Below are 21,520 nucleotides of genomic sequence, written 5' to 3' on the forward strand. Positions count from 1 at the left end.
CTTTGCTAAGGGCTGTCCGGTCCCTGTATGACCAGAGCAGGAGCTGTGTTCGTATTGCCGGCAGTAAGTCAGACCTGTTCCCGGTGCATGTTGGACTCCGCCAGGGCTGCCCTTTGTCACCGGTTCTGTTCATTATATTTATGGACAGAATTTCTAGGCACAGCCAGGGGCCGGAGGGGGTCTGGTTTGGGAACCACAGGATTTCATCTCTGCTGTTTGCAGATGATGTTGTCCTGATGGCTTCTTCGAGCCAGGACCTGCAGCAGGCACTGGGGCGGTTTGCAGCCGAGTGTGAAGCGGCTGGAATGAGAATCAGCTCCTCCAAATCCGAGGCCATGGTTCTCGACCGGAAAAAGGTGGTTTGCTCTCTCCGGGTGGGTGGTGAGTCTCTGCCCCAAGTGGAGGAGTTCAAGTATCTCGGGGTCTTGTTCACGAGTGAGGGAAGGATGGAGCGTGAGATTGACAGGCGGATCGGTACAGCGTCTGCAGTGATGCGGTCGCTGTATCGGTCCGTTGTGGTGAAGAAGGAGCTGAGCCGGAAGGCGAAGCTCTCGATTTACCGGTCAATCTACGTTCCTACCCTCACCTATGGTCATGAGCTCTGGGTAATGACCGAAAGGACAAGATCGCGGATACAAGCGGCCGAAATGGGTTTCCTCCACAGAGTGGCTGGGCGCACCCTTAGGGATAGGGTGAGGAGCTCAGTCACACGGGAGGAGCTCGGAGTAGAGCCGCTGCTCCTACATGTTGAGAGGAACCAGTTGAGGTGGCTCGGGCATCTGCTCAGGATGCCTCCTGGACGCCTCCCTAGGGAGGTGTTCTGGGCATGTCCCACTGGGAGGAGGCCCCGGGGAAGACCCAGGACACGCTGGAGGGAGTATGTCTCTCAGCTGGCCTGGGAACGCCTTGGGATCCCACCGGAGGAGCTGGAGGACGTGTCTGGGGTGAGGGAAGTTTGGGAGTCCCTGCTTAGACTGCTGCCCCCGCGACCCGGCCCCAGATAAGCGGAAGAAAATGGATGGATGGATGGAAGGTTAGATAAAAAATAAATAACAACAGCACATTTATACTGACATGGTGGATGTCTTGCCTAACAGCAGCAACAGTATGCAATAGACTAGACCCACTAATGCCCCACTGTGGTTTTCCATCTAAGTACTAACCAGTCCAAACCCTGCTTAGCCTCAAGTTTAGAATTTATGTAATATAGACTTGGTAGAATATATTAGATTTCGCATTGGTCTATGATGTGAAAAGTTGGAGCCAATTTGGGATAATTATGCATTGCTTTTAACAATCTGACATTATCCTGCAAGGTTAAAAAGGACTGCACAGTTTGTAGAGTGAATTTGGGGTTAAGAGCATATGTAAAAGACTGATTGAGCCTGTGATATTGGCCATTCATCACACAGGCCCCACAGACAATAGCAACCTTTCGGCGGAGGATATCGTGGGTGTTCAGTCCCACCTGGGTCCCCACTGGGCCTCACTGCTCCATATTTCTGTGGCGTCACTAGAACACTGTGTTCCCTCTACTGCCGCGTCGCAAAATGTCTGCAATTAAATATGCCGGGCTGCTCCGTTCTGTCTTTATGGATGAGAAAGTTATGTTTTTGAAGACCAAAGAGAGGCAAATACTTTAATGGAAGTTCATGTACATCGTAGAGCCCAAGCCCTGTTCAACTAACGTAAGCTTCTTTCAGAGGTGCTATTTAACCTGAATGCATTTTCTGAGATTGTCCAATGGGTGAAATGGGTGACTTTTTGTAATTGTAGGTCTATCGTGTATCGTCTGCATTTAACCTATTCCTCAATCCCTCTGAGAAACCTGTCAGGAGCAGTACATGACCACGGTGCAATGCCTTGGAACATATCAGAACTTCAGGTAGAGTTTTGGTCATGAGTACCTCGCTGGAGCATTGGTCAGGAGTATCTTGCTGGAGGATGTGCCTATTGTGTATGTTTTTGATTGTTGGAGGAAACATGGAAACAACAGACATGGGGAGAACATGCAAACTGTATACAAAAAGGCTGCCACATCTTGAACCTTCTTGCTGTGAGATAAGCACCAGTCAATCAAGCACATGGAATGAATCTGAACATTGAATCCACTAAATAGGGATTTTGGGGAAAATTACAACTATACAAACCACACAGTCACATATTTTTCTCTGCATTAGTAAGAGACGCAAAGGACATGTTAGATGAGGAGAGATGATTTGTTGTCAGGACCAGAACAATCAAAAGGAAAGTAGAGATGCACCAATACAGATACTAACATCAAATTGTGGCATCAATACTGAAAAATTTGCTGAATCAGGTATAGGTTCATTAATAACAATTTTGTCAATATAGGTTTAATCAATATCCGGATTGGGCCTGTTACTGTAACAAGACTATTACGGACTGATTTTGGGCTAGAACATCTCATAATGTTTGAATTTTTATTAATATCAAGCTGTTCAGTAGTTATTTGAAGGATAAACAACAATTACATACCACAATTGGATCTATTTTATAATAAGTGTTTTAAGGGAACGAATGCCATTTTTAATCCCTACACTGGTATCTATTAATATAGAGTTTGGGCAGATACTTAAAGCCTAAATATAGATATTGTATCAAAACAGAAAAAGCTTCTCTTGAAAAGAAAAACATACCTGTTAATGGTAACTATTGTGTACCACTCTGTTATAAGTTTAACCCTGTCTCTCAAGTACTGTGTTTTTTAAGCCTTAAGCTAAAATAAAATCAAACTATTTCCTGATAAGCACTCATTACTGTGTAATTGCCGTCTGCACCTTGGCACCAGGTGTTGGCAAAAGAGCAAAAATAACATTTAACACTACTTTTAAGCTCTTCTAATTGGGTACAATCACACCCATATTACAGATTTTTATGTCTCCACGCTTAATATACTGAAAAATATCACAACGCTTAGATGGTCCCCAGAGTCAAAATAAATAAAACAGGCAGCAGTACATCACCTGCCGATGCCATTTTATCCAATTAAACATAGATAATTCCTCCAGCTAATGCCACTGTAACACCAATGGATCTACAGAAATGCCACAGCTGACACCAGGGCTGTTATGTGTGGTATGAAAGAGAGATTAAAACTGCAGTTGTCCACAAAATATGATGAATAAAAGCTGCCTTTCTTCCTCAGGCTAATAGCACTTACAAGTTCTTTTTTATGTTTCAAAATGTTTCGGGATTTTTTTTGGTCAGTACTGTATATACAGATAAAATTTTTGAAGCCAAATAGAATAATAGCTTATTATTGTTATTGTACTGAAATACATTTTCATAATACTTACTAACACTGCTGTTTAACTGTTTCGGTATTAAAAATGATCAAATGAAAGAAAAATGTCCCATATCTGGAGTTATTTTACCTCCCTTTGCAAACCTAGTCTATCGTTTCTGTTAGACTAATCCATCACTTGTAATCTGGAGTTGATATATTTGGTTCTCGAGAATATGGGCGGGTGAGGGTTTAATATTTAAGTCACAAAAGCACACATTTTGTCATCTATCAAAACTCCTCTTAACGACTTATATAAACTTTAAAGCGTGCCAATAGCTGTCATGCAAATACTGCCAGCCTGATGCATCACCGTCTTTCCAGTTCTATTTGAATCTGGCGTTGGAGCATCACCCTAGAGCCACAAATAAAATGCAATAAGCAAAACTTTTAATAATCCCCTTCCTTTTCCTCTCAGGTGTTTGTGCATGGCGGAGGAATATGTCACTGTCCCCCGAGGAACTAAAAATATGAATCACGCGAGTATTATTTTCTAGCTTGGGCTGGTTTTCATAAGGGCATATCAACCAGAACAGGAGTGTATGGAGAGGCAGTGCAAAGTGGATTAAATGTGGGTTTTGATGGATACATGCAAATATTGATGGAATTAGTGGTAGTGGTGGAAGAAGACAAAATCTGAGCAGTTTAGAATGGAAGAAGTATTCTGGAAAAGTATTACTGTTGTCATTGTATCAGTGGATTGTGCGCAGTACATAGAAGAAAGTTAATTTAAGAGGCCTATTGTACGTATACTGCTTCTATGTTTCTAATACCTGACTGTGCAAAGAGAGTTCAAAGGCACACTACAAGCAAATACTCCTGTCTGTGCTTTATAATTACTGCATGCACTGCAATATCCAATAGTACTTCTAATACTGTTACTCACCATTTGTACGATACATTTTTGCAATAATTTTATTTTGCACTGACTTTGCCACATAAACTACTGACTAATCTAAAATGTGCAATGTATGTTTTTAGAAAATGTGCAATCCCCCCAAATGAGTAAATTAAAGCCATAATAAAGTTTATACCTCTGAGGAGACATAGAGAATTGCACAGCGTATCTGATATGCCCTATCATACCAGCAGGGGGCGCAGCAGGCGGCATTTGGCTCTGACCACAGGAATTAGTTTCTGTTTTTTTTTTTTTTTCCTCACACAATACAAGCCGGTGCTCATGCTTTATTAGAATAGACAAGTGAAACATCTGCTGGAGAATCTGCGGTCTGTCTTAAAATCGATGCAAATCAATAAAAGAGAGACTCAAAAGTGGCTCTTTGTACCCAAACGCAACAGCTAATTTAAGTGCAAGTGTAGAGAATGTATTTTGTGAGCATATAGCTTATTTTAAGAAAGTATAGTTGTAGTAGAGTATCCACAACGTGTAAGCAAAAATAAAAATAAATTCTTGAATATTTAGGCACATGTGCAGCTCTATAGATCATAGTATAGCCTATAACAAGAACTATATGGCTTGAATCAATGTAGACTTTTGCATAATTATATTTTCTTGATATGAAGTTAATAAATAAATAAACAACTAGTGCACCAATTCAAACAGTAATATTTGGATGCGTAATCTCAAAATGTAGACTATGGACTATTGACTGTGTGATGTCTAATGTTAATTGCATTAATCAAGCATAAACAATATATTGAATTATTTTCTATTCTAATTTATTGTGAATAACTTTTTTATTTTTATTTGAATGGTACCTATTATTAAAAAAGTAACTGAATAAAAGTGGCTCTTGTTAATTGGGTGAAATGATGAAGTGTAATATAAAGTATAGTCTTGTGTGGCATCATGTCGCCTATTTGAATTCCTTCCTCTTACAATAGACGCGCTAAAAGGAGGCTTGGCTAATTTCCCTGAACTCCGCTAATCTACACATCATCTCCTTCCCTTTTTCCAGACGCTATCGATCAACCCTCGGCTTTACGTCAGTATTGATAACTTTGCCAAAGGAAAATCAAGTGCAATTGTCCAGTTAATGTGGTGGACGGCGCACGGATACTGTCGCTCGTCTATCCTACTTTTTTGGGCAGCACGCGCACTTTCCCCCCCTTTTTTAAACATCTTTTACTTTTTTGGTCTTCCTTACGCGTAAAAACATGCCGGCAGACTTGTCAAACATATCTGTGGACTTTGTGTTAAGAAGAAGTCGCTACTTTTTTCTGAAGTAGGACCTGGTTAAACAAGGGGGAATCCAGCCCACATATTTATTGCAGCCGCTGAAAAAAATCTCCTCAATATCCCCCAAGATGGCCGCCGATGTAGGATCGATGTTTCAATATTGGAAGAAATTTGATCTACGGCGGCTTCAGGTTAGTGTTATTCTCACCTCTTTCGGTCGGATTGTGCAGCGGGATGTCTGCTTTTTGCGCCGGGCTGTGCGTTAAGCTGTTTCGGTGGGTTTGGAGCGAAAGATAGCGGTGTTTGCATTGATAGTTATTAGAAATTGATCTCTGTTCTGGCTTTGTTCAGTTCACTCATTGATCAGCGGTGGAGCGACCGTAGAGCTGCACAGCCCCACGCCGATCTGGCATCAGCACCGCGGACAGCACTGCTCCCTAACCGAGCCTTCACAACATTTTACCCGCTTTTTACACTTTATCCACCCCGACAGGCACCGCTGTTAGACGCTAGGGAAACTTTTAATGCCGTGCTCGTGGACGTAAGCTGTAACTTTTTCGCCGACTGTATGTTTTTTCATACGGTTTCCGCGTTGACGAGCTCTCATTCGCTGCGTTTTTCCGTGCGTAAAAGCAATGTTATTCTGAAATAAGTTTGATTTACGACCAGGAAAGTTTAACTGGCGTGCGTCAATGTTTGTCTTAAGGGGGTGCTTTAAACATTCTCGTATTTTGAAGCGGAGCATGGACTATTGACGCGGTTATGCACAGTTTTGAATGTGTGCATTTGAACGCCGAGGCTACGGACTGGTGTCACGGGCGCATTATGTCTGCTCTTAAGTGAAAGCGTGGAGGCTACGGCAGGTGAGCTGTTTTGTTTGTATGGCTGCCCTTACCGTGTAACACATTAGCTTTTAAATGTCAAGTCAGCTTAACCACCACCAGGGCTCAAAGTTGGCTTTATAAACCACAGAGGCTGACAGGTTGTAATGGCGTGTACTCCTGGTTCAAATAAATGTTGCAATAAAAGGCTAAAACGCTGCTCCCATCCAGTGTCCACCGCTACCGCCGAGTACCCCCCTCCGCCTCTGCTCTATCCTCAAGCCGCATAAGGGCTGCTGCTACACGGCCGGTCAGAGAGAAGGGGAAGGGGGGGCTGTGTGTGTGTGTAATTGTATTCCCCGCTAATGTTTGTAAATCAGGCTGGGCTGGCGCAAGGGCACCGTCTCTGCCGCTTGATTGATGTTCTGTAACATAAGAAATGACAGGAGCATGGCAGTCCGGGTCCCGCGCACTGGAAAAGCCTGGCGAGGAGCAGAAATCAGATCTGGTGGCTGCATGTGGCGCTGTGCTCTCTCGCGTGTCTTGCACTGGTCGTATATGGTGTCGTTTGGTCCATGCAGCCGCCGGACCCTGTCTGCTGCGCTGCTCCGGGCTGGGTCCATCCACAACATAAGGCTATTGTTGTTCCATTTTGGATAGGATAGGGGAAGATAGTGGAGCGTGTATGTTTCTGTTTTTGGTATGATGTGCGCTTTCAAGGTTTTCTTTACGGAGCAGTGAGCTAAACCTGAACTGCCCCTCAAGGATGGTGCCCAAGCCATTATCCTGTGTCAGGGGTGGTGATGTAAGGGGCTTATAATAAAAATGGTTAAAGGCTAGTCAGTTGCCACCATAACGCACGTACACTACAACTCCACTGTAGGGAAATCAGACATTGTGCCATAAATTAGGCTATAACTTATTCTTGTATTCCCCGGAATACATGTAAATCAGGGTTAAACATTGATAAAGAAGATCAATATAACTAACCACTTAGTTACTAAAGAGGAAACACAAGCTACAGTAAAAACAGAAATATAGGCTTTGAAAATATGTTTTATAGTTCCGTCTTGTTTTGTTTACTACTTTACTGATTAACTGAAATTAGTATAATTATTATGTGTTGGATAACTTAAAAAATGCAAAACATATTCCCTTTTCTGAAAACAAGTAAAAGCCATTTCACATCTTGTTATATTCCTATTTTAAAACTTCATTGACAGTTTCATGCTCTGTTGCCTTTTCAATCTCGCCTCGTCAAAAAGTGCTTCTCCTCAAAACTCTGCCTTATATGCCAAAGTCTAAAAGTAGCAATGATGAGCTTAAGTCAAGAAAAAATGTTTAGGGATAACAAAATATCGCACTTTGTATTTTAAAATGCACACTATATTTGAAATTAGTTGATATTGAAATCACTTTAAGCCTTGCAAAGACAACCACACATAAGGCATTAATTATACGCAACAACAGCAACATTGAAATATGAAATCTATACGCCCCTTAGCGCACTAATGTAAACGATTTGCCACTGTCTTTTGAGATATCATTTGTAATAGACGATGCAAAAATGCCTTAGTATTAATATTCAAAATACCAACAATTATATGCAGAAAGGCAGCTCCTGTGGTGTCTACATTGCTAGGTTTCAAATGACTGCCGAACATTTTCTATAGTCCTAAAGATGTATGTGCAGGTAGAACAGTGATTCTTTACCCTTTTCAGTCGCGACAGCCAGTATTACAATTGTTGGCATTCGTGACCCCGTAAACACTACAAAAAGTAGGCTGCCCACAAAACGATAAAGTAGACTTATGTGTTAACGTTTGATTTTATTTTCAGGACATAGACCTAACCCTAGATAAATTAATTTAGTTATCCAATAGATAGAAAATAAATAGACAATTGCATACATTTCAAATTGTTCACCATATTAGTTGAGGACCCTCTGAAATCATTTCGCAGCCCCCATGTTGAGAACCACTGCTGTAGAGATATGGGTGCAGGTAAATCACTGATTGCTTCTTTGCAGAATTTCTAGTGTTTGATGTGCAAAATGTAACATGCTGCTATTGTGAATGTTTAGGTTCAATGTTTTTTTATGAGCTGTACGCCCATTATTATATATCGTAGGTTTGGTATTACAACTGTATCCGGAACAGATCCTCATCCCCGTGGTTGTCTTGTTAAGGAGAGAGTACTTCTTGACACTCTTCTTTGTGATCATTTTCAATCAAAAGTGCACGGCAGGCTGCATGGGGTAACGATTATTTGACATGTGACACTAATATGTTCCAACACTCTGCCACTTGTGAAATGTTGGCTGTTGAAAGAGAAGATTTTACGTCTATGCTCTAACAACTCATGAGTAGAGCTGATCATGTTCTTGTTTCTCAAAATTATTAACGGATATAGTCTAGCATTAAATGAGGGGAATTCAAATAAGTTAAAAAGTATTTAAGACCTGGTTAATGTTGAATTACATTGTTGTACCTGTAGACAAGCAAATGACAGCAGCAGGCCACGTTACTGGTCAGATCTATGGAAAGGTGACCCCACTTACATTAAGAATTTTATTGTTTTTCACTGAGCAATAACAAGACCTGTAATTAAATAAATGCTGTGCAGATTTCTTGAATGCAATGCTGTGGAATATTACAGTCAAAGTAATAGCATCTCCATGGGGACTAGCAAGTGGCGTACCCTCCGGAAAAGTTACACACTGCCCCTTTACATAAAATATTGTTATATTCATCTTCAAAATCAATGTTAAATTGACTTACCTAAAAATAAATATATCCTTTTTTTGATACAGATTCTGTTATTCCTCCAATAAGTTAATTACAATGTTAATTTTATATATTTTATACTGACACAGTTCATGCCTGGTTGAGATTGAGTACTTCAGTCAGACCAGTCAGGGCTGTATTTCCTTGGTATCACCTCAAAGCATGTAGTTTTTGTCCGTGTTACAGGATGAATAATTCTCCACACCTCGGGACAGCCTGGTTTGGGAGGGGGGGCAGAGTGCGCGCGGCGTGGAGCGGGAGACTGACCTTGGTTCCTGCTGGCTTCAGGTCGCCCGCCCGTTGCCGTGGTAATCATTCACTCGGGCCAGATGGCATTTCCGTGGGCGAGCTGCGAAAGGACGGGTCACGGTGTGTCCTGCCAGGCCCAAAAACAACTCAGGGGCCAATGTACCTGCCATACAGAGAGAGAGAGAGAAAGAAAAAGAGAGAGAGAGAGAAAGAGAGGGGGAGAGAGCGAGAGAAAGAGAGGGGGAATAATGGGAAAGAGAGGGAGAGAAATGAGAAGGGGAGATAGAGAGAGGAAGTGAGAAAAAAGATAAAAGAGAGGAGGAAAAGAAGTGAAAAGTGAGAGATCCTGAAAGAGAGAGGGAGAGAGAGCGGCAGAGAGAGAAAGGTGTGGTTGAATTAGGCTAATATTGTCAGCTGAAAATTACACACTGCTAATTTATCACACTTTCTTCTTTTACCTTAACATGCCCTTTAAGACTGCACAAAAGGGAATTATAAAGATAGCATCAAAGCAGGCAACTTTTTATATTGTACTTTGGGGATCTGTGGTTAGGGAAAAAGAAGCTTTAAACAACTCGACTAGTGGTTTCTGATTGGATAAAATGTAAAACTATTGTCAATTATTTGTATTAGAGGTGGAAAATTATTCAAATTTTATATTGAAATTTTGATTTATCAATCCTCTGTCCGTAAAAGCATGTGGTTTAGAGCAGAGTCCAGACTTTGGTGGAAGAAATTTGACAAGTTTTGTGTTAAAATACAATATAGTTTTTAATGAGGAAATAAAGTTTGAAAGTCATTTTTATGTGTTTTAATAAGACAAAATGAAAATCGAATAGAAAACTGTGATCAATCAATGAGTGATTCACTGTTTTTTCTCAAAGCCCAGGTTTTAATAAAAGAAAAGATTATACACTTACAACAACTTGTTGAAAGGTGGCCACATTAACCACTCTGCAACCAGCCCCCTTTCAATATACCCTACTGCTTTTGATTCCCATTAATTACATCTTGGTTTCTTTTAATTCGTCTTGCAAAAGTCCCCAAAACAGACTTATCAAAGACACTTTTTCAAACACTACTTTACCAAACTTTGAGCTTCTTGTTTTTACCAGCTAACTCCTCTCCCTCTGTTGTGTTGTTCAGATGTCGCAATGCTGGGCTCATAGAGCGAAATCGCGCTTTATTTGTCGCCTTGTTTCCGCGCGTTGCCTCGGTCGTGGCGGCGGGCCTTTTCAGATCAGGAACAAAAGCTAGTGATTGTACTACATTTAGCATGACTCAGTTGCTCGGGTGTCAGCTCTAATCCACACAGCATTGCCAAACAGTGAAATTGCTTTGCTTCAGCCTGTGAGCCTGGCTGCCTTCTCTCTGCCAGCCCGGGCCCGTGCCAGTTTCGCTCACCCACACACACACATACGACGAGCCCGCAATGTCAAATTGGCTGTGAAAATTGGTCCGTGTCTCGGCGTTTCATTCATGCTTTCACATATTTGTTTGCTGATATTGGTAATGTGGCACGGCTCTGAATAATCGCATTGTGACATGAATGAGGCTGTCTGTGCGCTGTTTTTGCCATAAGGATTCAATGCTTTGAAATACTAAACACAACCTAAAGTTGAGATGTGAGGCTTATGTTTACAAACCAGCTTTTCTCATTCTCCAGTGCAGGTACAATAGTGTTAATGCTGTACTTATAATAAAGGGTTAGAGTGTTTTCCCCGAAACCCAAAGGTTGGCTGGTCGTTGGATGCCAACTCTGACCAGTGCATGCTGTTGTTGCATTCTTGGAGCCAAACATGTCAAGCACCTTCCTTATGTATGTGATGTGTGAGTGGTCGTCAGGCTGGTGCAGACTTTTGTCAGTCTGTCCCAGGGTTGTTGTGACTTTATCCAAATAATCAAGTTTTAAAGGTGCATTATGTACATTTTCTGGTGCAGGTCCTCCACTTGCTTGTCTCAATCGGGCTGTTTTTGCTTTGCCTGGAATGTTCTTGCAATGTACCTTAGATGCATGTAAGTATCTAAGGTACATAGCAAGATGGAGCGGGGTTGCCTCTCTAAAGATCTGCCCTGTAACTTGGCAAGAAGACAGATAAATGAAACATCAATCATTATGTGGAACATTCCAGGCAAAGCAACAACATCTCCATGGAAACAATTAAATAGATAATCTGTCTTGTTTATGTTCATTAGATTTGTATTGTAAGCCTTGATGAATTATTGTGTAAGAAAAAAAATAAAATTGTGATTGATTGAACTGAAAAAAACATTTTTTGCCATATTGCCCAATTCTAAGCCCACAACTGTTTCCAATCAAGATGAACATACTTAATTCAGTGCTTATAACTCATGAAAGAAGAGAGAGGAGTAGTGGAACTGACGTGAGGACAAAGCTGTTTAACCTGGGTGCGTAGCTTTAGTGGTAGAGACTTCAAAGCGGTGGTGGTGGTAGAGTGACAAATGCGCGTGCGAGGTAGAGCCAGCCCGTCAGTAATGTCAGCTTAATCACTTTGACCTTCCCTCAAGTAGATTTCCATACCTATCCAATCATTTAGCTCAGCCTCCATGTTTGCACGAGGCTCTATGTAATGTATGTGTGTGCGTCTTTGATAAGGCCATGTCTGATGATGTTACTGTCTACAGCAATTTCAGACTAGTGCTGTGATGAAACCAGGAAAAAGGGTTGGTTCAGGGAAATAGTTCAACGTTTTGCAGAAAAAAGCTCTTGCCAATAGGCCTGTCACGATAACAAATTTTGCAATGTATTGCTTAAGAAAATATAGATAACATTGAAACTAATGTATGTCAGTAACACAATAACCCTAAAGCAGGATTAGTCTACATTGTTAAATCATGAGCTGTCAACTTCAGTAGTTAGTTTGTATCTTAGTTTGGACCATATGGAAGCTAAAAATCAAAGTATGACCTCAAACCTGTGACAATCTGCTGTTTTGGTAAATCACCATAACATGATTCCCTCATGTTTTGTTTAATGCAGCTCTATGATCAAAAACCTGTCCCCACCCACTCGTCCTATTGGTCAGCTTCTGTCATGCTCTGAGTGAGTGACAGGTGGATATAACCAATCACAGTGAAGAGTAAACTTTCAGAAACAGCAGATAGTTCTTAAAGACTGTATAAAACATACTAAGAAAATATGAATCATGATAAAAATTGAAAGGAAATTATGATTTATTTTTTTTATATCGCCCACTCTATTTGGATCTACAATCAGGCACAGAAGTTATTTATTCAACCTGCTAAAGCTCAGATCTTCATAGTACAGAAAACAAAATGTACCCACTAGTACAATACAATATTTACCCATAATAAGTATTGACCCCCAAAAATGATTGTTCCATCTGTTATTTAGCAAACAATAAGTCTCTATAGCAATTATCGTGACAGGCCTACATACTGGGATCCAGCTTTGTGAATGACATGTTTTGTTTTGTCATATAGAAATATCTCCTTTGTCTTCAAACTGTTTGGATAAAAAAGATGTAAGAAAGGACGAGATGGCAGACACTGGGCTGGTCGTACGTTTCTTGCAAGAAAAATTGGTGGTGTTGGATTCACATTACAACAGTCATTGTGAAACCACTTTTTATTGAAATTATTTTATGTATACTAGATCTTCTGATCATTTAGGGTTAGTATGAGATGCTGTGAGCCAATAAGCCGTATTTTGGTGCTTATTATCTTGATTAACCATGTTCCACAATTAAGTTTTGTCTTGATTTTCTGATGTGAGTGTTTGTTCACTAATCACGGGCCCAAATTTTTCATTACCTGATACAACTGAGAACATATAACAGAAGCTGGGTGAAAATGTAGGCACGAAATATTTTAAATCTGTAATTATTCTCAGTGTCTTTTATTGCATGAATAGTTATTTTTTGGGTTCCTAACTTGTTATATGTTGCTCTTTACTGCTCTGGCCTGCATTGTACATTGCCCCTTATGGCTTTTGGCAGTTACAGTATTGGTTACTGCAAACACCTGTAGTTGTATAGAGTATAATAATAAAATAGTAGAGTTGGCCCAAAACATATTTCAGTATTTATAGAAATCAAACTATATTTCTGCTCAAAATCACTAAATCTGATTTTAATGACACTGTGCAACAGGTAGTTCGCTTTGTTACTGTTGTGTTGTGTTCCTATATTTGTCTTGTTATATACTGCATCTACTATACTGTTTTGTGAGTCAGCTTTGCAATTCCACTTCATCTGCAGAAGAACTCCAGGGCAAAGGTAAGTGCAAATATACTGTAGCAATGCCAGTTTTCTTCTAGCATGAATCAACCTTTTAAATAATAAGATCAAATGATGGTGTTTCTTTGAATTTCTCTTAAAATCCAGCTATACATTGCTTAAGATGAAACCCCCACTTGACCCTCCCCCTGCTCCCCTTGGTATATGACATAGCCCCATAGAAGAACACTCCATATTTTTCATACCTTCCCACCGCATATTCCTGCACCCCTAGGCTGGTGCAATTGCTTTTGTAGGAGTAAATAACAGCTTTAACAAAACTTCAGGGACACATTAGTGCGCTCGAGGAGGGCTGCCTGGTTTTGTGGTGGGGGCGTGGGGTGCTCGGTTCCCCCCTCTCAGCCAGCGGTGTCCAGTGGGGAGAGCTAATGGCTTTGGGGCTTGGATATAAAGATACGCACTGCAAAAAAGAAATATTATCTACTTGAGTTACTCACTTGAATTAAAAATCCTGATTTGAGTTGTTTTAAGAGGGTCTTAAGGTATTTGTTAAGTCCCACCTGTTTACTGTTAGCGAGCTTGCATGTCCACAAACCTGACCCTGGCCTCTTCCTGCTTGTTGCCATGCATGGAAATGTTGTTCTTTGGACTATAATATAAACCTATCTGTCTCCACAGAGAAAGTTCTGAAAATTGGTCTGAAAAAAGCAAAACGAAAAAATGGCTTATAATTTTGTGTCAAATGAGAAAATGTAACAAAAAAGGGTCTGACACCTGAAAACAAATATCTTGAAAATGTAAAAACCAATTAATAAAAAAAATGTTACTGTCAAAATGATATAAACCAAGAATATTTTGAGTTTCCCCATTGAAGCTGCTGGATATTAGTGTTTTTTACAGTCCTCCCCAGTGCTTCCTCAGTGAGTCTGTATTGAGCAGTGTGCCTCTACATTGGCCTTGGCTTTATTTGTTTTGACTGTCTTGATGCCGCTGCAGACGTATATCGAGCTCTGGTCCTTTCTTGTTCATTTTAGCAGCTTTACAATGAATCCCCGCGCCCTCGCTCTGCATCGGCCAAACCATTATGTCTCAGCTGTCTGTGGCAGTCCTTCACACGCTGTTTTTCCATTCCTCTCCCATCTATATTGTGCCTGAAGACACAGAGAGCTAGATCACATAATGCTGTTAAATAGAACAGTATTTGTAACAGGGAGGCTTCTTTATCTAGTCTTGCTGCTGTAATTGGAGAATACATTTTGTTGTGTTTGAGTATGTGATTGCCATTATGTACAATGATTTGGATAAGGTATTACTCCAGATGCCCTTCCTGGTAACACATTTTTAAATTTATCCATGCTTGTTACTTGAGCTCAGTTACAGCAAATACAAACCTGCACTATCCAATTTTTCTGGAGGAAGGTCGGCCACCGGCTTGTCTTCAGGGAGATTATTTTGCTGTGCCTTTCAATGTTGCGTATTATAGCATTAAACCTATCTCAATTGAGATGTTGTGAATTTAGATCTATGAAAAGGTGGCCCAACTCACAGCAATAATGCATGTACTTCAAGGCAATAAACACCTGCAAATTTTGAATGCCATATTGTGTAACCACAGAGCTTATATATAAATAGTCATAGCCAGCCAAAGTGAGCATGGGCGTGCTCCCGGCTCCATCGACTCTGTTGCCCCTCTCTCTAACTATTGGTATCAGGCTTGTCATTTTGGTCTTAAAATGTTTGCATTAACATTCTCTACATGATCCTGATGTTTTTATTTCAATATTTTGTCCATAAATCAAGATATGATTATGAATAACAAACAAATCAGGCGTCTTCTTTCTCAGAGGTCTCTCCCGCTAGCGTTGACAACAGGTTTGATTGACAATGTTGCTGTGCGCAAACTCCCTGCTAAACCAATGGTGCAGGGGTGTTACCTTCAACAGCCTCTCTCCGGATTAGCTCTTTGCTTACTATGATATTCGTGGTCGGAATTCCAAATATGGAACTCGGCTCCAAATTTGCCCCATAGCTGCTGGCCTCAATGAGCTTCATTTGGCTAGAGCCAAACGCTGAGCTGATGTCACACTCCCTTAGTCTATATGTGTAGCATTCCAGGCAAGCATGAGATGAGCATCTCTATGGAGACAAGCAAATGGCAGACCTTCCACCAGAAAAGTTACATAGTGCACCTTTAATAACACTAAAGGCCTCATTTGTGAAAACTCATTCCACCATGAACAATGGAAACTGAGAGCAGGATACAACTACAAAAACTTGCTTTATTGACTAATATGCATGTACCTTCATGTGTCCATTTCACAATTTTATTTAGCTACAGTACTAAACCATGAAGTGTGTTGTCTGCAAATGTGCTATTTAAATTTGTATCCCGCAATGAGGATATGTATTCTAATTACAGCTACTTTAAATGTCACTGCCCTTAACACTTTTTTCACAGTTTACGTGTACTTGCTTCAGCCTATAGTTGTGTATTCTCTTCTCTACATTTACCATAGGCCTACATATATAATAAAACACAAATATACAAGCTTTCAAAATGGAGCGACAACAAAAACAAAACGCTCACACCATTTTCACGGTTGTTCTGTGCATCTGTTCTTGTTGGCTGGTCGCTGTGAAGTTGAAGGCTTCTCTGGGCCCACTGCGCTGGTGAGATGGATGCTTCGCTAACCCTGTACACTGACTGTCTATGGGGATCTCACCGCTCTCATTATGTGCCACTGCTACCACGTTTTACCGGGCCACCCATTTGTCCTCATTTAAGAGGGACGAGGGATAGACCTGAGCAGGACCACCTATCTGCAGCCCATGGAGGATTAAAACGAAATTTGTTATGACTAAGCAGATGCGTTCGTATTCATCAAAATAACACCAGAGGAGTGTTATACTCTAACTTGTCTTGCTTTTGGTTCATAGCTTGCACCCTGTTCTTAAAATAGCTGTACCCAAATGTTTTACCTGTAGTTAAGCAAAATTTCTGACCTACAGCACAGATGTATTGTAAAAGTCAAAATGAGACTGCTGTATATTGTTTACATTAAATTATTATGGCTGCGTAATCCCTCAGTCATCCAGGTCTGATCCATAGTAAAACCTAAAGTTAAACCTGTCAACAGGACAAAATGTTGTAGGACAAGAAGAATTCCATCCTCAGACCCAAAGCAAACAAAGGAAACAAGAGAACAATAGATCGAGCCAGTAGGGCCATTAAAGGTTGAATGGAGGCCATTAAGGCTGAAACTGTAAACAATAGCCATTTACAGTTTCAGTGTGGTTAGCTCCTCCCTTCAGATAGATATAAGGCAGTGTCCACCAGCAATCTGACTAGAACGTCTTCATTCCTACAACGTTTTGTCCAGTTGACAGGTTTAATTTTGGCTTTCACTATTAAATTACTATGTTTTTTTGTTTTTTTTGAGCATGTTACTTGTTGTTAGCATTACCGTGATGGGAAAACTCATCTATGGCCTCTGAAAGTTGTAAAATGCACTTATAAATGCATCTCTGTGAATAATTACGTTGCTCGGAATGCATAAAGTGCGGAAGAATTTTTGAAAAGCGTTTTCATGTTTTTAAGGCAGTAAATATCAGGGACAGTGCCTTTTTAATTACTCCCTTATTCATCTCCAACAATAGTCGAATGGAATAAATCTAATCTACGCTACTTCACCAAGAGAAAGCACCCTAAAGCTGTCGTAGCGAGAGGTTTCGAGATGCTATGGTTTATCATATTTAATGGAGAGGAACAGGAAGTAGGAGACGTTAAGCTGCACGGTGGTGATTTATACTGTGAGGTGGGAGGAGTGGGGAGGCAAAAGTCTCTCTCCCTGTCCACACCTCTGGGCTCTGCTCCTCAACACCAAAGTAATCTCTGTCAAAACTACAGGGGGAGCAGGTGTTTAAAGAGAATGGAGAGATAGGGTTAGGGGATAGGGTTATCAAAAGCATCGAAAATCAGATACTAATCCTTGCTAAAACTAGTATCAAAACTAGATACTCATTTGCGAAGATTCTATAAAAGTTGCATTCACAGGACAGAAATAAACCTCTCCTGAACAGAATTAGAGTTTAGAATGATCTTAAGTATAGGTCATAGTCTAGTTTACGCCTACGAACCACGATGGAACTTACCTGGACGACAGAGGGATGACATAGATATAGGTTCACATGGTAATTTATACAAAAGTACTATGATTTAATGTTGAAAATAACATTCTATTATGTAAGGAAAGAGTGAATTGTTAAATTTTCATTGCGTTATTGAAGTTAGTATGGAGTCAATTCCTTAGTATTGAAATCGAGTTTGATATAACAGTTATTTACTTGTTTATTCTTTTATTTATATTCTCTTCTGGTTGAGTCAAATGTGGCTCAGGAACCGACCTGTGTGAGGTCTTTGTGCGTCAAGTAAATCACCCAGCAGGACAATACAAACCTTTGTCCCACCATATGAAGAATAACCAGCTCAATAATCAAATGAGAAATAAACTGCCTTTGCCGTCAGTAATGATTTGAATCTATAAAACCTGTATGTATTATATAGCTTTAAACTAGTTTTGCAGTATGAGCCCTTTTTCCTCCTTTGGCTCGCCGCGTCTGATCTCGCTTTTGTTGTCGCCTGAAAAGCCCGGTGATGTCATGCCTTCATTGTCACCTGTTCATTTGCTTTGGTAGCGGAGGGCATTGGGCTATCGATCAGGATTTGCAACTGTGTTAGCAGCTCTGCCTGCGTCTAATATAGGCCTTGAGGCTATCCTGGCCGTCTCACGAGTGCTTCCCGGCCCTTGTAATCTTAATTAAATATGCAACTTTTGATTGCCACAGGGTCACCACACATGCATTTCAATGTGTGGCCTACCAGGGGGTTTAGTTTGGAAATTTTATATATTAAAGGGGATATATAATGCAGAAATAACTTGTATGATTTTTTTTTACCATGTTATAATGGTGTTCCATAATAATTAGGATAGACAAAGTTGTATTTTGGTTGATTTTTGATGATTGATTGGTTTGATGTTTGAGTAATCCTGTCTTATCTGCCATTTGAGGCTGGAATGCTCAGAAAATATCTGTTTTCACCTATGCCCTATCTCTACCCACAGCTCCATACTTAGTTATGGTTATTCCAAACATTCATACTAAAAAACGTTTCATAGTAATTTTTCAGTAAAATCTCATAAATGAAAATATGCTGCTTGTTACAGTGAAATAAAGAGGCCAATCAGTTCTGCGGTTTTCAACAGGAAGTCAATGAACCTGTTTCTATTATTAAGCCATTTGAGATCAATATTATGGTTTACAATTGACAAAAAAACCAAAAAAAAAAGAAGAAAATAATGAACATATGTCTTGGTTTCGTACCAAATACTTGAAAAAAGCATAATATGTTTTCTTTAAAGAACAAAGAGCAGAAAATAGCATGTTTTCCCGTTTCCCTTGTTAGCCTCCTGCTGCATTCCCCCTATATTTTTTTCCAAGATGAATTTTATGATTCCCCCCTCTTTCCCTCCTTCTCCCTCTCTCTCTCTCCTGCGCGCGCTTTTCCCCAGACAGGTTCCACAGTGTTTTAGAGGGGATGGATTTAATTGCTCTGTGGGGATTGGTTGGCTGTGCTGGGCTCGGCTGTTTAATTAGTGTACCCTGCCGGGATTGGTTTAATGCTTCATGATCTTGAAATTGTCTGATTGTTCAGCCCTCTGGGGACTTTCCCTGCCTACGTAGGCCAGCAGGTTTAGCTAAACATTGCTCCGGGCTGCTGCTGTATGTGAGGGGGGGTAGCAGTTTGCCTCAGGAAGCTGTGGTTTTGGATCTAGGGGAAAAAGCGGGCATTGGTGTGGTGTGAAAACTAAAAGAAGACTTGAAGTGGACGGTCCTGAGTGCTCTCCCGGGCCAAGAGACCTCATAGAAATGTTTATACATGCAATAACTTGGCCCCGCGCGATGCAATATGGAAATGACTGCGATTGACTATTAATGCAGTCCCAATATTTAGACAGGGATACAGTGTTTCTTTATGATAAGTGACTGTATAATTCCTCCACGCAGCCAAGCTAAATAATTATCTATGCATGTGCTGTGAGCTGGGCTTTTCCATTTGCACTAAATAGGTGGCCTGTCTATTTGAAAGAAAGCCGCTCTGGTTCAGGTTGGGTCACATGAGCTGTTTTTACCAAAGACCAAGGAGAAATGTTATCAACATTAAAAATGAGTCATTTATGCTGCAGGACCAACCCAACTACTATATACTTTATATTTTAAAATTGTAGTGAACCCCAACAATAATTTGAAGAAAACCTATATGGATTTCCCTGATTTATGTTGAACAGTTTTTTTTTGTCATTAATACCTTACAGTTTGAAGTTTTACTTGTATGATCAAAGCAACTGTATTCTGAATACCACTGCATGAACGACGAACTGTTTTTGATACATGTAGTTACTTCTCAATGCTGTTTATGCTTTTGGAGAAATTGTACTAATAATATGTTCTGTAAATATTTATGCTTTGTAATATGAGATAGTGATATGTTCATGATAAATGTGAGAAATTTATCATTATCTCATATTAAAGAAAACCTTTATTAACACATACACAAACTAGATATGACTCTACAACTTTAAAACACTCTTCTCAACCCGTATCTACGATAACAATTCTCTATGCATGGTCACTAGTTTATATCTTCATTTGCTTGGCCTAGTTTGGATATAGTTGGTTCTACATGCCACTTTTGTAGATAAAGTTATTGTAAAAGCTATACTTTGAATGTGTTGATCTTGGCCCTTTATGAGCTCAGGTGAAGTGTCTAAATGTGAATGTTTGAGTTATGTTGGTGGTCACCTTGACGGAGGGGAGCAGAGGAAATTACATTTGTGTAAATGGGTGCAGGATGTGTCCCCTGTAGACTTGACGGGACGTCCTTGATTTGGTTCAATCATGGGTGCTGCTGACCTCTGCCGTAAATGTGCCTGGATCAGATGTGGAGGAGGCGCGGCCCGGTGCAGATATAGTTGCTATTGAAGGCTAAACTCATTCCACTTCATCAGACTTATCGGGCCCACTCCCAACCCCAAACCCAACCCCGAAGTGCATAAATCTTGAGTGGCCGATTATCAGAATGCTCCTGTGCATTTGGCCCGGACTGTATAATGTGTTTGTCCTCATGCTGAAGGATGGGAGAGCAATGCTGATACTGTCATTACGTTACTTGGGAAAACTGCTCTTTGTACCTCTATCGCTTGTCAAATTTTGTCTGGATTTACATAAAAATATATTTCGAGGTGCCTTTTAAGGCTTTGAATAAACCTTAAAAATGAATTGGATTGAATCTGAAAGTAGAGCTGTACTGGTACATGAGATATGTTTTATGGCATACTGTGCAACATTCCTGGGAAAACATCTACATACTGCACTTGTCTAACTAGCAAATTTGTAATTGTGCCAATACTTCTTCAAAAAATGGCACCAGTCTAGAGAGAGAGAGAAAAAGACAGAGTGAGAGAGACTGGAGCAGAGCTGAGGGGGAGGCGGGACAGAAGTGAGTCAATTTACTATTATTCAAAAACATTTACGTTATTCATGCTGACAATTTAGACTGCAGTATTGTGGCTGTAGTGGTAGTAGTGTTACAACAATTGTGTGTATTTGTCTTACAAATGTTCTAAAAGTGTATTTTATTTGGGTAACCATAGGCCTGTCACGATAACAAAATTTCAAGCATGATATATTACATACTATTACTACAGAGAAATATGATACATAAAGACACAATACCATAGAAGTTAGATACGATAACAACACTAGGCTATGGATTTAAAGTTGTATTTATGTTTTTGCTGCCAAATCTCAAAGTTCCTTTACACTACCACTACTAATCAAATGAGAAAGCAGCATGGTACATACTTCCTTGAAAACTGTCTAAATTGGATTTGAGGACCTAATTGGATTTCCCCATGTGGTTGTACCCCTCCACTAGG

At 40.3% G+C, this 21,520-nt stretch overlaps 2 protein-coding genes across 2 annotated transcripts in view; both read left to right on the plus strand.

Annotated features, from left to right (window-relative positions):
* The window catches only part of LOC117375800 (sarcoplasmic/endoplasmic reticulum calcium ATPase 2), a 272,725-nt gene that overhangs the window by 90,665 nt on the left and 160,540 nt on the right, over positions 1 to 21,520 (plus strand). The gene's annotated exons all lie outside the window — the stretch shown is intronic.
* The window catches only part of cux2b (cut-like homeobox 2b), a 156,987-nt gene continuing 140,866 nt past the window's right edge, over positions 5,400 to 21,520 (plus strand). The window contains exon 1 of the mRNA XM_033972704.2: positions 5,400 to 5,638. Coding sequence (XP_033828595.1) covers positions 5,576 to 5,638 — 63 coding nt within the window. The 5' untranslated portion in view covers positions 5,400 to 5,575. The remainder of the gene's footprint in view (positions 5,639 to 21,520) is intronic.

Source organism: Periophthalmus magnuspinnatus, chromosome 9, assembly GCF_009829125.3.
Source record: "Periophthalmus magnuspinnatus isolate fPerMag1 chromosome 9, fPerMag1.2.pri, whole genome shotgun sequence".
In the NCBI taxonomy this organism is placed as follows: domain Eukaryota; kingdom Metazoa; phylum Chordata; class Actinopteri; order Gobiiformes; family Gobiidae; genus Periophthalmus; species Periophthalmus magnuspinnatus.